The 19,295-nt window shown below is 50.7% G+C and overlaps 1 protein-coding gene across 1 annotated transcript in view; it reads left to right on the top strand.

The window, feature by feature from the left end:
* Positions 1-19,295, top strand: part of LOC140453925 (dynein axonemal heavy chain 6-like) — a 754,975-nt gene that overhangs the window by 569,036 nt on the left and 166,644 nt on the right. Inside the window, exon 35 of the mRNA XM_072548780.1 lies at positions 17,351-17,491. Coding sequence (XP_072404881.1) covers positions 17,351-17,491 — 141 coding nt within the window. The remainder of the gene's footprint in view (positions 1-17,350; positions 17,492-19,295) is intronic.

Below are 19,295 nucleotides of genomic sequence, written 5' to 3'. Positions count from 1 at the left end.
TGATGGGGGATCAATACCCCCCACCTTTCACTGTGATGGGGGATCAATACCCCCCACCTTTCACTGTGATGGGGGATCAATACCCTCCACCTTTCACTGTGATAGAGGATCAAAACCCCCTACCTTTCACTGTGATGGGGGATCAATACCACCCACCTTTCACTGTGATGGGGGATCAATGCCCCCCACCTTTCACTGTGATAGAGGATCAATACCCCCCACCTTTCACTGTGATAGAGGATCAATACCCCCCACCTTTCACTGTAATAGAGGATCAATACCCCCACCTTTCACTGTAATAGAGGATCAATACCCCCCACCTTTCACTGTGATAGAGGATCAATACCCCCCACCTTTCACTGTGATCGAGGATCAATACCCCCCAGCTTTCACTGTGATGGGGGATCAATACCCCCCACCTTTCACTGTGATGGGGGATCAATACCCCCCACCTTTCACTGTGATGGGGGATCAATACCCTCCACCTTTCACTGTGATGGGGGATCAATACCACCCACCTTTCACTGTGATGGGGGATCAATGCCCCCCACCTTTCACTGTGATAGAGGATCAATACCCCCCACCTTTCACTGTGATAGAGGATCAATACCCCCCACCTTTCACTGTGATGGGGGATCAATACCCCCCACCTTTCACTGTGATAGACGATCAATACCCCCCACCTTTCACTGTGATAGAGGATCAATACCCGCCACCTTTCACTGTGATGGGGGATCAATACCCCCCACCTTTCACTGTGATAAAGGATCAATACCCCCCACCTTTCACATGTGATAGACGATCAATACCCCCCACCTTTCACTGTGATAGAGGATCAATACCCCCCACCTTTCACTGTATTGGGGGATGAATACCCCCCACCTTTCACTGTGATGGGGGATCAATACCCCCCTCCTTTCACTGTGAGGGGGGATGAATACCCCCCACCTTTCACTGTGATGGGAGATGAATACCCACCACCTTTCACTGTGATGGGGGATGAATACCCACCACCTTTCACTGTGATGGGGGATCAATACCCCCCACCTTTCACTGTGATAGAGGATCAATACCCCCCACCTTTCACTGTGATGGGGGATCAATACCCCCCACCTTTCACTGTGATGGGGGATCAATACCCCACACCTTTCACTGTGATAGAGGATCAATACCCCCCACCTTTCACTGTGATAGAGGATCAATACCCCACACCTTTCACTGTGATAGACGATCAATACCCCCCACCTTTCACTGTGATGGGGGATCAATACCCCCCACCTTTCACTGTGATGGGGGATCAATACCCCCCACCTTTCACTGTGATGGGGGATCAATACCCCCCACCTTTCACTGTGATAGAGGATCAATACCCCCCACCTTTCACTGTGATAGAGGATCAATACCCCCCACCTTTCACTGTGATGGGGGATCAATACCCCCCACCTTTCACTGTGATGGGGGATCAATACCCCCCACCTTTCACTGTGATGGGGGATCAATACCGCCCACCTTTTACTGTGATAGAGGATCACTACTCCCCACCTTTCTCTGTGATAGAGGATCAATACCCCCACCTTTCACTGTCATGGGGGATCAATACCCCCCACCTTTCACTGTGATAGAGGATCAATACCCCCCAATTTCACTGTGATGGGGGTTCAATACCCCCACCTTTCACTGTGATGGGGGATCAATACCCCCCACCTTTCACTGTGATGGGGGATCAATACCCCCCACCTTTCACTGTGATGGGGGATCAATACCCCCCACCTTTTACTGTGATAGAGGATCAATACCCCCCACCTTTCACTGTGATGGGGGATCAATACCCTCCACCTTTCACTGTGATAGAGGATCAATACCCCCCACCTTTCACTGTGATGGGGGATCAATACCCCCCACCTTTCACTGTGATAGAGGATCAATACCCCCCACCTCTCACTGTGATGGAGGATCAATACCACCCACCTTTCACTGTGATAGAGGATCAATACCCCCCACCTTTCACTGTGATAGAGGATCAATACCCCCCACCTTTCACTGTGATGGAGGATCAATACCCCCCACCTTTCACTGTGATGGGGGATCAATCCCCCCCACCTTTCACTATGATGGGGGATCAATACCCTCCACCTTTCACTGTGATAGAGGATCAATACCCCCCACCTTTCACTGTGATAGAGGATCAATACCCCCCACCTTTCACTGGGATAGAGGATCAATACACCCCACCTTTCACTGTGATAGAGGATCAATACCCCCCACCTTTCACTGTGATAGAGGATCAATACCCCCCACCTTTCACTGTGATAGAGGATCAATACCCCCCACCTTTCACTCTGATGGGGCATCAATCCCCCCCACCTTTCACTGTGATAGAGGATCAGTACCCCCCACCTTTCACTGTGATAGAGGATCAATACCCCCCACCTTTCACTGTGATAGAGGATCAATACCACCCACCTTTCACTGTGATAGAGGATCAATACCCCCCACCTTTCACTGTGATAGAGGATCAATACCCCCCACCTTTCACTGTGATAGAGGATCAATACCCCCCACCTTTCACTGTGATAGAGGATCAATACCCCCCACCTTTCACTGTGATAGAGGATCAATACCCCCCCACCTTTCACTGTGATGGGGGATCAATACACCCCACCTTTCACTGTGATAGAGGATCAATACCCCCCACCTTTCACTGTGATGGGGGATCAATACCCTCCACCTTTCACTGTGATAGAGGATCAATACCCTCCACCTTTCACTGTGATGGGGGATCAATACCCCCCACCTTTCACTGTGATAGCGGATCAATACCCCCCACCTTTCACTGTGATGGGGGATCAATACCCGCCACCTTTCACTGTGATGGGGGATCAATACCCCCCACCTTTCACTGTGATGGGGGATCAATACCCCCCACCTTTCACTGTGATGGGGGATCAATACCCCCTCACCTTTCACTGTGATGGGGGATCAATACCCCCCACCTTTCACTGTGATGGGGGATCAATACCCCCCACCTTTCACTGTGATAGAGAATCAATACCCCCCACCTTTCACTGTGATAGAGTATCACTACCCCCCACCTTTCACTGTGATGGGGGATCAATACCCCCCACCTTTCACTGTGATAGAGGATCAATACCCCCCACCTTTCACTGTGATGGGGGATCAATACCCCCCACCTTTCACTGTGATGGGGGATCAATACCCCCCACCTTTCACTGTGATAGAGGATCACTACTCCCCACCTTTCTCTGTGATAGAGGATCAATACCCCCACCTTTCACTGTCATGGGGGATCAATACCCCCCACCTTTCACTGTGATAGAGGATCAATACCCCCCAATTTCACTGTGATGGGGGATCAATACCCCCCACCTTTCACTGTGATGGGGGATCAATACCCCCCACCTTTCACTGTGATGGGGGATCAATACCCCCCACCTTTCACTGTGATGGGGGATCAATACCCCCCACCTTTTACTGTGATAGAGGATCAATACCCCCCACCTTTCACTGTGATGGGGGATCAATACCCTCCACCTTTCACTGTGATAGAGGATCAATACCCCCCACCTTTCACTGTGATGGGGGATCAATACCCCCCACCTTTCACTGTGATAGAGGATCAATACCCCCCACCTCTCACTGTGATGGAGGATCAATACCACCCACCTTTCACTGTGATAGAGGATCAATACCCCCCACCTTTCACTGTGATAGAGGATCAATACCCCCCACCTTTCACTGTGATGGAGGATCAATACCCCCCACCTTTCACTGTGATGGGGGATCAATCCCCCCCACCTTTCACTATGATGGGGGATCAATACCCTCCACCTTTCACTGTGATAGAGGATCAATACCCCCCACCTTTCACTGTGATAGAGGATCAATACCCCCCACCTTTCACTGGGATAGAGGATCAATACACCCCACCTTTCACTGTGATAGAGGATCAATACCCCCCACCTTTCACTGTGATAGAGGATCAATACCCCCCACCTTTCACTGTGATAGAGGATCAATACCCCCCACCTTTCACTCTGATGGGGCATCAATCCCCCCCACCTTTCACTGTGATAGAGGATCAGTACCCCCCACCTTTCACTGTGATAGAGGATCAATACCCCCCACCTTTCACTGTGATAGAGGATCAATACCACCCACCTTTCACTGTGATAGAGGATCAATACCCCCCACCTTTCACTGTGATAGAGGATCAATACCCCCCACCTTTCACTGTGATAGAGGATCAATACCCCCCACCTTTCACTGTGATAGAGGATCAATACCCCCCACCTTTCACTGTGATAGAGGATCAATACCCCCCACCTTTCACTGTGATGGGGGATCAATACACCCCACCTTTCACTGTGATAGAGGATCAATACCCCCCACCTTTCACTGTGATGGGGGATCAATACCCTCCACCTTTCACTGTGATAGAGGATCAATACCCTCCACCTTTCACTGTGATGGGGGATCAATACCCCCCACCTTTCACTGTGATAGCGGATCAATACCCCCCACCTTTCACTGTGATGGGGGATCAATACCCGCCACCTTTCACTGTGATGGGGGATCAATACCCCCCACCTTTCACTGTGATGGGGGATCAATACCCCCCACCTTTCACTGTGATGGGGGATCAATACCCCCTCACCTTTCACTGTGATGGGGGATCAATACCCCCCACCTTTCACTGTGATGGGGGATCAATACCCCCCACCTTTCACTGTGATAGAGAATCAATACCCCCCACCTTTCACTGTGATAGAGTATCACTACCCCCCACCTTTCACTGTGATGGGGGATCAATACCCCCCACCTTTCACTGTGATAGAGGATCAATACCCCCCACCTTTCACTGTGATGGGGGATCAATACCCCCCACCTTTCACTGTGATGGAGGATCAATACCCCCCACCTTTCACTGTGAGAGAGGATCAATACCCCCCACCTTTCACTGTGATGGGGGATCAACACCCCCCACCTTTCACTGTGATAGAGGATCAATGCCCCCCACCTTTCACTGTGATGGGGATCAATACCCCCCACCTTTCACTGTGATGGGGGATCAATACCCCCCACCTTTCACTGTGATGGGGGATCAATACCCCCCACCTTTCACTGTGATGGGGGATCAATACCCCCTCACCTTTCACTGTGATGGGGGATCAATACCCCCCACCTTTCACTTTGATGGGGGATCAATACCCCCCACCTTTCACTGTGATAGAGGATCAATACCCCCCACCTTTCACTGTGATAGAGGATCAATACCCCCCACCTTTCACTGTGATGGGGGATCAATACCCCCAACCTTTCACTGTGATGGGGGTCAATACCCCCCACCTTTCACTGTGATGGGGGTCAATACCCCCCACCTTTCACTGTGATAGAGGATCAATACCCCCTACCTTTCACTGTGATGGGGGATCAATACCCCCCACCTTTCACTGTGATAGAGGATCAATACACCCCACCTTTCACTGTGATAGAGGATCAATACCCCCCACCTTTCACTGTGATAGAGGATCAACACCCCCCACCTTTCACTGTGATGGGGGATCAATACCCCCCACCTTTCACTGTGATGGGGGATCAATACCCCCCACCTTTCACTGTGATGGGGGATCAATACCCCCCACCTTTCACTGTGATGGGGGATCAATACCCCCCAACTTTCACTGTGATAGAGGATCAATACCCCCCACCTTTCACTGTGATAGAGGGTCAATACCCCCCACCTTTCACTGTGATGGGGGATCAATACCCCCCACCTTTCTCTGTGATAGAGGAGCAATCCCCCCCACCTTTCACTGTGATTGTGGATCAATCCCCCCCGCCTTTCACTGTGATTGTGGATCAAACCCCCCCGCCTTTCACTGTGATAGAGGATCAATACCCCCCACCTTTCACTGTGATGGGGGATCAATACCCCCCACCTTTCACTGTGATAGAGGATCAATACCCTCCATCTTTCACTGTGATTGAGGATCAATACCCCCTACCTTTCACTGTGATGGGGGATCAATACCCCCCACCTTTCACTGTGATAGAGGATCAATACCCCCCACCTTTCACTGTGATGGAGGATCAATACCCCCCACCATTCACTGTGATAGAGGATCAATAACCCCCACCTTTCACTGTGTTGGGGGATCAATACCCCCCACCTTTCACTGTGATAGAGGATCAATACCCCCCACCTTTCACTGTGATGGGGGATCAATACCCCCCACCTTTCACTGTGATAGAGGATCAATACCCCCCACCTTTCACTGTGATAGAGGATCAATACCCCCCACCTTTCACTGTGATAGAGGATCAATTCCCCCCACCTTTCACTGTGATAGAGGATCAATACCCCCCACCTTTCACTGTGATAGAGGATCAATACCCCCCACCTTTCACTGTGATAGAGGATCAATACCCCCCACATTTCACTGTGATGGGGGATCCATACCCCCCACCTTTCACTCTGATGGGGGATCAATACCCCCCACCTTTCACTGTGATAGAGGATCAATACCCCTCACCTTTCACTGTGATGGGGGATCAATACCCCCCACCTTTCACTGTGATGGGGGATCAATACCCACCACCTTTCACTGTGATAGAGGATCAATACCCCCCACCTTTCACTGTGATAGAGGATCAATACCCCCCACCTTTCACTGTGATAGAGGATCAATACCCCCCACCTTTCACTGTGATGGGGGATCAATACACCCCACCTTTCACTGTGATAGAGGATCAATACCCCCCACCTTTCACTGTGATGGGGGTTCAATAGCCCCCACCTTTCACTGTGATGGGGGATCCATACCCCCCACCTTTCACTCTGATGGGGGATCAATACCCCCCACCTTTCACTGTGATAGAGGATCAATACCCCTCACCTTTCACTGTGATGGGGGATCAATACCCCCCACCTTTCACTGTGATGGGGAATCAATACCCACCACCTTTCACTGTGATAGAGGATCAATACCCCCCACCTTTCACTGTGATAGAGGATCAATACCCTCCACCTTTCACTGTGATAGAGGATCAATACCCCCCACCTTTCACTGTGATAGAGGATCAATACCCCCCACCTTTCACTGTGATAGAGGATCAATATCCCCCACCTTTCAGTGTGATAGAGGATCAATACCCCCCACCTTTCACTGTGATGGGGGATCAATACCCCCCACCTTTCACTGTGATAGAGGATCAATACCCCCCACCTTTCACTGTGATGGGGGATCAATACCCCCCACCTTTCACTGTGATAGAGGATCAATACCCCCCACCTTTCACTGTGATGGGGGATCAATACCCCCCACCTTTCACTGTGATAGAGGATCAATACCCCCCACCTTTCACTGTGATGGGGGATCAATACCCCCCACCTTTCACTGTGATGGGGGATCAATACCCTCCACCTTTCACTGTGATAGAGGATCAATACCCCCCACCTTACACTGTGATAGAGGATCAATACCCCCCACCTTTCACTGTGATAGAGGATCAATACCACCCACCTTTCACTGTGATGGGGGATCAATACCCCCCACCTTTCACTGTGATAGAGGATCAATACCCCACACCTTTCACTGTGATAGAGGATCAATACCCCCCACCTTTCACTGTGATAGAGTATCAATACCCCCCACCTTTCACTGTGATGGGGGATCAATACACCCCACCTTTCACTGTGATAGAGGATCAATACCCCCCACCTTTCACTGTGATGGGGGATCAATACCCTCCACCTTTCACTGTGATAGAGGATCAATACCCTCCACCTTTGACTGTGATGGGGGATCAATATCCCCCACCTTTCACTGTGATAGAGGATCAATACCCCCCACCTTTCACTGTGATGGGGGATCAATACCCCCCACCTTTCACTGTGATGGGGGATCAATACCCCCACCTTTCACTGTGATAGGGGATCAATACCCCCCCACCTTTCACTGTGATGGGGGATCAATACCCCCCACCTTTCACTGTGATGGGGGATCAATACCCGCTCACCTTTCACTGTGATGGGGGATCAATACCCCCCACCTTTCACTGTGATGGGGGATCAATACCCCCCACCTTTCACTGTGATGGGGGATCAATACCCCCTCACCTTTCACTGTGATGGGGGATCAATACCCCCCACCTTTCACTGTGATGGGGGATCAATACCCCCTCACCTTTCACTTTGATAGAGGATCAATACCCCCCACCTTTCACTGTGATGGGGGATCAATACCCCCCACCTTTCACTGTGATAGAGAATCAATACCCCCCACCTTTCACTGTGATAGAGTATCACTACCCCCCACCTTTCACTGTGATGGGGGATCAATACCCCCCACCTTTCACTGTGATAGAGGATCAATACCCCCCACCTTTCACTGTGATAGAGTATCAATACCCCCCACCTTTCACTGTGATGGGGGATCAATACACCCCACCTTTCACTGTGATAGAGGATCAATACCCCCCACCTTTCACTGTGATGGGGGATCAATACCCTCCACCTTTCACTGTGATAGAGGATCAATACCCTCCACCTTTCACTGTGATGGGGGATCAATACCCCCCACCTTTCACTGTGATAGAGGATCAATACCCCCCACCTTTCACTGTGATGGGGGATCAATACCCCCCACCTTTCACTGTGATGGGGGATCAATACCCCCACCTTTCACTGTGATAGGGGATCAATACCCCCCACCTTTCACTGTGATGGGGGATCAATACCCCCCACCTTTCACTGTGATGGGGGATCAATACCCGCTCACCTTTCACTGTGATGGGGGATCAATACCCCCCACCTTTCACTGTGATGGGGGATCAATACCCCCCACCTTTCACTGTGATGGGGGATCAATACCCCCTCACCTTTCACTGTGATGGGGGATCAATACCCCCCACCTTTCACTGTGATGGGGGATCAATACCCCCTCACCTTTCACTTTGATAGAGGATCAATACCCCCCACCTTTCACTGTGATGGGGGATCAATACCCCCCACCTTTCACTGTGATAGAGAATCAATACCCCCACCTTTCACTGTGATAGAGTATCACTACCCCCCACCTTTCACTGTGATGGGGGATCAATACCCCCCACCTTTCACTGTGATAGAGGATCAATACCCCCCACCTTTCACTGTGATGGGGGATCAATACCCCCCACCTTTCACTGTGATGGAGGATCAATACCCCCCACCTTTCACTGTGAGAGAGGATCAATACCTCCCACCTTTCACTGTGATGGGGGATCAATACCCCCCACCTTTCACTGTGATAGAGGATCAATACCCCCCACCTTTCACTGTGATGGGGGATCAATACCCCCCACCTTTCACTGTGATGGGGGATCAATACCCCCCACCTTTCACTGTGATGGGGGATCAATACCCCCCACCTTTCACTGTGATGGGGGATCAATACCCCCTCACCTTTCACTGTGATGGGGGATCAATACCCCCCACCTTTCACTGTGATGGGGGATCAATACCCCCCACCTTTCACTTTGATGGGGGATCAATACCCCCCACCTTTCACTGTGATAGAGGATCAATACCCCCCACCTTTCACTGTGATAGAGGATCAATACCCCCCACCTTTCACTGTGATGGGGGATCAATACCCCCCACCTTTCACTGTGATAGAGGATCAATACCCCCCACCTTTCACTGTGATGGGGGATCAATACCCCCCACCTTTCACTGTAACAGAGGATCAATACCCCCCACCTTTCACTGTGATGGGGGTCAATACCCCCCACCTTTCACTGTGATAGAGGATCAATACCCCCCACCTTTCACTGTGATAGAGGATGAATACCCCCCACCTTTCACTGTGATGGGGGATCCATACCCCCCACCTTTCACTCTGATGGGGGATCAATACCCCCCACCTTTCACTGTGATATTGGATCAATACCCCTCACCTTTCACTGTGATGGGGGATCAATACCCCCCACCTTTCACTGTGATAGAGGATCAATACCCCCCACCTTTCACTGTGATAGAGGATCAATACCCCCCACCTTTCACTGTGATAGAGGATCAATACCCCAAACTTTTCAGTGTGATAGAGGATCAATACCCCCCACCTTTCACTGTGATGGGGGATCAATACCCCCCACCTTTCACTGTGATAGAGGATCAATACCCCCCACCTTTCACTGTGATGGGGGATCAATACCCCCCACCTTTCACTGAGATAGAGGATCAATACCCCCCACCTTTCACTGTGATAGAGGATCAATACCCCCCACCTTTCACTGTGATAGAGGATCAATAACCCCCACCTTTCACTGTGATAGAGGATCAATACCCCCCACCTTTCACTGTGATAGAGGATCAATACCCCCCACCTTTCACTGTGATGGGGGATCAATACCCCCCACCTTTCAGTGTGATGGGGGATCAATACCCCCCACCTTTCACTGTGATGGGGGATCAATACCCCCCACCTTTCACTGTGATAGAGGATCAATACCCCCCACCTTTCACTGTGATGGGGGATCAATACCCCCCACCTTTCACTGTGATAGAGGATCAATACCCCCCACCTTTCACTGTGATAGAGGATCAATACCCCCCACCTTTCACTGTGATAGAGGATCAATACCCCCCACCTTTCACTGTGATAGAGGATCAATACCCCCCACCTTTCACTGTGATGGGGGATCAATACCCCCCACCTTTCAGTGTGATGGGGGATCAATACCCCCCACCTTTCACTGTGATGGGGGATCAATACCCCCCACCTTTCACTGTGATGGGGGATCAATACCCACCACCTTTCACTGTGATATAGGATCAATACCCTCCACCTTTCAGTGTGATGGGGGATCAATACCCCCCACCTTTCACTGTGATAGAGGATCAATACCCCCCACCTTTCACTGTGATAGAGGATCAGTACCCCCCACCTTTCACTGTGATGGGGGATCAATACCCCCCACCTTTCACTGTGATAGAGGATCAATACCCCCCACCTTTCACTGTGATAGAGGATCAATACCCACCACCTTTCACTGTGATAGACGATCAATACCCCCCACCTTTCACTGTGATGGGGGATCAATACCCCACACCTTTCACTGTGATAGAGGAACAATACCCCCCACCTTTCACTGTGATAGAGGATCAATACCCCCCACCTTTCACTGTGATAGAGGATCAATACCCCCCACCTTTCACTGTGATAGAGGATCAATACCCCCCACCTTTCACTGTGATAGAGGATCAATACCCCCCACCTTTCACTGTGATGGAGGATCAATACCCCCCACCTTTCACTGTGATAGAGGTTCAATATCCCCCACCTTTCACTGTGATAGAGGATCAATACCCCCCACCTTTCACTGTGATAGAGGATCAATACCCCCCACCTTTCACTGTAATAGAGGATCAATACCCCCCACCTTTCACTGGGATGGAGGATCAATACCCCCCACCTTTCACTGTGATAGAGGATCAATACCCCCCACCTTTCACTGTGATAGAGGATCAATACCCCCCACCTTTCACTGTGATAGAGGATCAATACCCCCCACCTTTCACTGTGATGGGGGATCAATACCCCCCACCTTTCACTGTGATAGAGGATCAATACCCCCCACCTTTCACTGTGATAGAGGATCAATACCCCCCACCGTTCACTGTGATGGGGGATCAATACCCCCCACCTTTCACTGTGATGGGGGATCAATACCCCCCACCTTTCACTGTGATGGGGGATCAATACCCCCCACCTTTCATTTTGATGGGGGATCAATACCCCCCACCTTTCACTGTGATATAGGATCAATACCCCCCACCTTTCACTGTGATAGAGGATCAATACCCCCCACCTTTCACTGTGATGGGGGATCAGTACCCCCCACCTTTCACTGTGATAGAGGATCAATACCCCCCACCTTTCACTGTGATAGAGGATCAATACCCCCCACCTTTCACTGTGATAGAGGATCAATACCCCCCACCTTTCACTGTGATAGAGGATCAATACCCCCCACCTTTCACTGTGATAGAGGATCAATACCCCCCACCTTTCACTGTGATAGAGGATCAATACCCTGCAGTGTCCTACATTAATTGTCCTTCCTTCCTGTGCTTCCCAGATCCACTCGTCCCGTTCCACCCTGACAATAGTTTAAACAGCGTGTCTCTGGACCTCGCTGCCCATCACTGGGGTTTTGTATTTGTTGGTTCCTTTCCAGTGAAAATCTCCAATCGATCTGGTATTTCTCTGAACAGAAACATTTCCCGAAATGTACCATCTGCCTTGTTCAGAACTGAGTCCATGACACGATGAAAAGAATCAGGACAGGAGTTAACAATTTGGCGTATCCTGCTTCTCCCACGTTCTGTCCCACCATTGCTGATCTGATTTGTCTTCCCATCTCTTTGCTGTCACTTCCCTCCAACTCCTAATCCTCTTGTCAATCGGAAATCTGTTCTGCTCCGCCTTGGGTATATTCAACAAATCAGTACCCACTGTCGATTGGGAAAGAGAATTCCCAGACTGTGGAAAGAAGCAATTTCTCCTCATCTCTGCCTGAAATGGGAGAGCTCTCCTTTTCAATGTTTTTGAAATGAGGGACATTGTTTTTCATTTCACATCAGGGTCAGCGCAAGAACGCTCGATTTCAAATAACCAGAGCAATTTCTCTCTCAGAGGCTAAAGGACGTGGATTGGTGAACAAATCTAGTCTGATTTTGAAATGATGCCGCCAGAGTGAGAAACAGGAAATTGTGAACCCCCTAAATTCAAAAAACAATACACTGTTTGAACGTACACCTTCTGTTTGGAGAGTGTCGGGACCCATTCCCCTGACAACACCAGAGATTGCTGATGGAGAGGAGGTGATTCCTGGATATTTATCATTGTCTAATGGAACAAATCATCCCGGATTTGTGTTGTCCGTGGATTGGGATGACCTAGCTGACCTTGTAGTAAGTCATTCCGAAAGGAGGCAGTACTTTGTCTCAGGAGGATTTGAGGACAGGAGAGTAGGAGACTTGCTTCAGTTGTCTGGAATGCTGCAGGCAGGAATCTGGTGTGTCGTCCAGCATTCCTTCCCTCAGCAAGGTTCGACTTCTCACACCAGACAGATTCCAGGGAGGGGAGATTGAGGATGCTGGGACTGTATTCCTTGGGTTTTAGTCTGGTCACTTTCCCAGGTTATCACTGCTCCAACAATACAATAGCGCCCAGACTTTTGCTGCACCTTCCTTGGTGCTGATGGTGAAAACGCTGCTGACCTGGCAACCCCCGGGGAGAGAGAGAGAGAGGAAAAGGGAAGGAGACAGAAAACCTCAGCCAGTTAGCACAACGTCTGTGTTTGGGGAACATGCCCGAGTCCATCAATAATGAAGAGATGGAGGACATTTCGAAACACTTTAATGTATTCAATTGCCTCTGCATGGATTGGTGAAAGGGAAATCACGGTTTAACAAATTCGCCAGAGATGTTGGAGCAAGGTTGATAAAGGGGAAGTGATAGAGGAAGGAGGGGGGAAGCAGTAAGCAGAGTGGGAATGTCCAGAGGGACAGGCTCATCCTTCCCTGGAGTCAGGAGTTCAAACCCCACAATGGCAGCTGATGGAATTTCAATTGATGGAACTAAATCTGGGAATGAATGGTGGTCTCAGTGATGGTAACCCATTGCTAACCCATCTGGGGGGATATGGGAACGGATGGTGTCATCCTTGCCCAGTCTGGCCTACATGTGACTCCAGACCCACAGCAATGCGGTCGTGCATTAATGGCCCTCTGAATACAGCCAGTCAGTTCAGGTGGCAACTTGGAATGAGTAATGAATGTTGCGCCAGCCAGCATCCTCTGAACAAATACACCTTTAAAAGTGTAGTTAGATTTTCAGAAGGTGTTGGAGAAGGAACCACATCAAAGACCAGAGCTCGTGGGAATGTATTGGTGCGGACACAGGATTGGCTAACACCCAGAAAACAGAGGGTTGAGATGAACAAATCTTGTTTCGGTTGGAAGATGTTAATAGTGGATCAGTCCGAGGCCTCAATTACTTCCTGTCAGTGTTAGTGAGTTGCAGTGTCATTTATCAGAGGGCTATGGGGATAGTGCTGAAATCTGGGGTTAAAGTTCACCATCCAGAATAGCAGGGTCCACTGGAGGGCAAAATGGCCGACTCCTGTGACAATGTCCTCATGCCCTCATGTATGATTGTGAGGTGAGTCCAATCGGCAGGTTAATTCCAACACAGCCTCCTTGATCATACAGAGGTCTACTTGGCTGACAACAGCATCTCGTCTTCGGAAACTATCAGACATTCAGCCATTGCTAAGCAATCGCATGTAACAGCTGAGTGAATCCGTTCAGACTGTTCAGAGACATGTTTTAAACTGTGGGCCTTCAGTACAGATTCTCCCACAAGGAGATCATACTCTCAGCATCCAGCCTGCCCAACATCCTGCTGGGTTTTCAATGGTTTCCCACATTACCCCGAACTCCAATGTATATTGGGTCAACCCGCTCAATCTTTCTTCATCAGAGAACCCGTTCATCCCAGGAATCAACCCCGCAGCCTTCTCTACACTTTATTGCTCAAAAATATCCTTTATTCATAAACATTGTACATTTCCAAATATTTTGAATGTTGACTGCTAGAGCAGGTGCATCAGAGTTTAATCTGTCTCCATCCAGAGGATCCCAGTCTGATTGTGATAGTGTTAATATTACCATATACATTCCAGATCACGGAATGGGTGGCATGGTGGTTAGCACTGCTGCCTCACAGCGCCAGAGACCCGGGTTCAATTCCCGCCTCAGGCGACTGACTGTGTGGAGTTTGCACATTCTCCCAGTGTCTGCGTGGGTTTCCTCCGGGTGCTCCGGTTTCCTCCCACAGTCACAAAGATGTGCAAGTCAGGTGAATTGGCCATGCTAAATTGCCCGTAGTGTTAGGTAAGGGGTAGATGTAGGGGTATAGGTGGGTTGCGCTTCAGCGGGGCGGTGTGGACTTGTTGGGCCGAAGGGCCTGTTTCCACACTGTAGGGAATCTAATCTAATCAGTCATATAGACCACATGCAATACATCTCAAAGTTGTGACATACCTCCCGACCAGCTGGGATTCCAGCCCAAGCCTCCCAGCTCATCGGTAGGGATTTGTTTTTAATTTCAAAACTATACTTTACGCACAGAAGTCTCTTTATATACACGACATAGTCACTAAAGTAGTCTGATTCAGGACAGTTGATTTCGCTGCTTGTTGGATGCTGCCTGAACTGCTGTGCTCTTCCAGCACCACTAATCCAGTATTTGATTTTCAGCATCTGCAGTCATTGTTTTTACCTTGATTCAGGACAGTAACATATAAGGAAACAAACAAACCAATCCCTATTCCCAGTCCCAATCCCAGTCCCAATCCTAATCCCATACCCAATCCCAGTCCCAATCCAAACCCAATACCAGTCCAAATTCCAGTCCCAATCCCAATCACTGTCCCAACCCCAATACAGTCCCAATCACAGTTTCAATCCCAATCCCAGTCCCAATCCCAATCACTGTCCCAACCCCAATACAGTCCCAATCACAGTTTCAATCCCAATCCCAGTCCCAATCACAGTCCCATTCCTGATCCCAATCCCAATCCCAATCCCAATTCCAGTCCCAATCATAATCCCAATCCCAATCCCAGTCCCAATCCCAATCTGAACCCCAATCCCAGTCCCAATCACAGTCCCAGTCCCAATCCCAGTCTCAATCCCAGTCCCAATCACAGTCCCAGTCCCAATCCCAATCCAAACCCCAATCCCAGTCCCAATCCAAACCCCAATACCAATCCAAATTCCAGTCCCAATCCCAATCCCAGTCCGAGTCCCAATCCTGATCCCAAACCCAGTCCCAATACCAATCCCTATCTCAGTCACAGTCCCAGTCCCAATCCCAGTTCCAATCCCAATCACTGTCCCAATCCCAACCCCAGTCCCAATACCAATCCCAATGCTAATTCTGGACCCAGAGCCAATCACAATCCTAATCCCAGTCCCAAACCTAATACGGTCCCAATCACAGTCTCAATTCAAACCCCAATACCAATCCAAATTCTAGTCTCAATCGCAGTCACAACCCTATTCCCAGTCCCAATCCTGATCCCAATCCTAGTCCCAATCCCAGACCCAATGCCAAACCCAGTCCCAATCACAATCACAATCCCAATCCCAGTCCCAGCAGCAATCCCAGTCCCAATCACAATCCCAGTCCCAATCCCAGTCCCAACTCCAATACCACTCCCAATCACTGTCCCAATCCCAATCCCTGCCCCAAATTCCTGTCCCAATCCCAATCCCGGCCCCAATCCCAGCCCCAATCCCGATCCCAATCCTAGCCTTACTCTCTGTCCCAATCCCAATGCCAATGCCTACCCCAATCCCAGGCCCGATCCCAGCCTCAATCCGAATCCCAGTCCCAATCGCAACCCCAATCTCAATCCCTGCCCCAGCCACAATCCCAACCCCAATCCCAATCCCAATCCCAGCCCAAATCCCTTCCACAATCCCAGGCCCAGCCACAATCCCAGCCCCAATGCCAAACTCAATCCCAGCCACAATTCCAACCACAATCTCAGTCCAACCCCCAATCCCAATTCCTCCATTCCGACTCCAATCCCAATCCCAACCCCCACCCCAGTTCCCCGAATCCCCCCCTCAATCCCCATCCAAATCCCAGCCCCAATCCCAATCCCAGGCCCAGCCACAATCCCAGCCCCAGTCACAATCCCAGTCCCAACCCCAGCCCCAATCCCAAACTCACTCCCCGCCCCAATTCCCCCTTCCCAACTCCAATCCTAATCCCAACCCTAATCCCAGTTCCCTCAATCCCCATCCAAATCCTAGCCACAATCCCAATCCTAGCCTCTATCCCAGTCCTAATCCCAGCCTCAATTACCATCCCAAACCAAACTTCAATCCCAACCCCAATCCCAATCCCAGGCCCAATCCCAATCCTGCCCCAATCTCAGTCCCAATTCTGCCCCAATCCCAGTCCCAATCCTAATCTCAGCTCCAATCCCAGTCGCAACCCTAATCCCAATCCCAGTCCCATTCCCATCTCAGCCCCAATCCTAGCCCCAACCCCAATTCCAATCTCAATCCCAGTCCCAATCCCAGCTCTAGTCACATCCTGCTGTACAAACCAGGTTTTTCTGGTGCCCCTTGGGCTCCCGGCTCCGGCAGGACTCAGTCTCCGGGTCTGTGTCCATGTCTGTGTTTGTGTCTGGCCGATGGTGTGGGCTGGCCGGGCCTATGGGAATTGTATTGTCTCAGTGTTTCCCACCTGCTTGTCTCCTGTAGATCGAGGATCACCAACATTCCCTGCAGCAGATTTTCAATGAGACCGTGCGGGAGAAGGAGGCAATGGCCAATCGCAAGCTGCTCACTATGACCAGGCTCTCGAGGGCATCCGTCCTGATTACTGCCCTCAGCAACGAAAAGGTGACAACATTCAATCTGATCCAGTTAGGCAAGGAACTGAGAGACAGAGAGGGAGAGACAGGCTGGTACAGACAGGGAGGGACAGACTAGGACAGACAGGGAGGGAGAGACTGGGACAGACAGGGAGAGAGAGACTGGTACAGAAAGGGAGAGAGAGACTGGTACACACAGGGAGAGAGAGACTGGTACAGACAGGGAGAGAGAGACTGGTACAGACAGGGAGAGAGAGAGACTGGTCCAGACAGGGAGAGAGAGAGAGACTGGTACAGACAGGGAGAGAGAGACTGGTACAGACAGGGAGGGAGAGACTGGGACAGACAGGGAGAGAGAGACTGGTACAGACAGGGAGAGAGAGAGAGAGACTGGTACAGATAGGGAGAGAGAGACTGGTACAGACAGGGATAGAGAGAGACTGGTACAGACAGGGAGAGAGAGACTGGTACAGACAGGGAGAGTGAGAGAGACTGGTACAGACAGGGAGAGAGAAAGAGAGACTGGTACAGACAGGGAGAGAGAAAGAGAGACTGGTACAGACAGGGAGAGAGGGACTGGTACAGACAGGGAGAGAGAGACTGGTACAGACAGGGTGAGAGAGAGAGACTGGTACAGACAGGAGGGAGAGAGAGACTGGTACAGACAGGAGGGAGAGACTGGTACAGACAGGGAGAGAGAGAGACTGGTACAGACAGGGAGAGAGAGAGACTGGTACAGACAGGGAGGGAGAGAGAGACTGGTACAGACAGGGAGAGAGAGAGACTGGTACAGACAGGGACAGAGAGAGAGACTGGTACAGACAGGGAGAGAGAGAGACTGGTACAGACATGGAGAGAGGGACTGGTACAGACAGGGAGAGAGAGACTGGTACAGACAGGGAGAGAGAGAGAGACTGGTACAGACAGGAGGGAGAGAGAGACTGGTACAGACAGGGAGAGAGAGACTGGTACAGACAGGGAGAGAGAGAGACAGGTACAGACAGGGAGAGAGAGAGACAGGTACAGACAGGGAGAGAGAGACTGGTACAGACAGGGAGAGAGAGAGAGACTGGTACAGACAGGGAGAGAGAGAGAGACTGGTACAGACAGGGAGGGAGAGACTGGTACAGACAGGGAGGGAGAGACTGGTTCAGACAGGGAGAGAGAGAGAGAGACTGGTACAGACAGGGAGGGAGAGAGAGACTGGTACAGTCAGGGAGAGAGAGACTGGTACAGACAGGGAGGGAGAGACTGGTACAGACAGGGAGAGGGAGACTGGTACAGACCGGGAGGGAGAGACTGGTACAGACAGGGAGAGAGAGAGAGAGACTGGTACAGACAGGGAGAGAGAGACTGGTACAGACAGGGAGAGAGAGAGACTGGTACAGACAGGGAGAGAGAGTCTGGTACAGACAGGGAGAGAGAGAGAAACTGATACAGACAGGGAGAGAGATGCTCGTACAGACAGGGAGAGAGAGAGAGACTGGTACAGACAGGGAGAGAGAGAGAGACTGGTACAGACAGGGAAAGAGAGAGAGAGACTGGTACAGACAGGGAGGGAGAGAGAGACTGGTACAGACAGGGAGAGAGAGAGAGACTGGTACAGACAGGAGGGAGAGACTGGTACAGACAGGGAGAAAGAGACTGGTACAGACAGGGAGAGAGAGAGACTGGTACAGACAGGGAGAAAGAGACTGGTAGAGACAGGGAGAGAGAGAGAGACTGGTACAGACAGGGAGAGAGAGAGAGACTGGTACAGACAGGAGGGAGAGACTGGTACAGACAGGGAGAGAGAGACTGGTACAGACAGGGAGAGAGAGACTGGTACAGAC

The sequence above is a fragment of the Chiloscyllium punctatum genome, chromosome 3 (genome assembly GCF_047496795.1).
Source record: "Chiloscyllium punctatum isolate Juve2018m chromosome 3, sChiPun1.3, whole genome shotgun sequence".
Taxonomy (NCBI): domain Eukaryota; kingdom Metazoa; phylum Chordata; class Chondrichthyes; order Orectolobiformes; family Hemiscylliidae; genus Chiloscyllium; species Chiloscyllium punctatum.
This window is presented reverse-complemented; position numbering and strand designations above follow the sequence as displayed.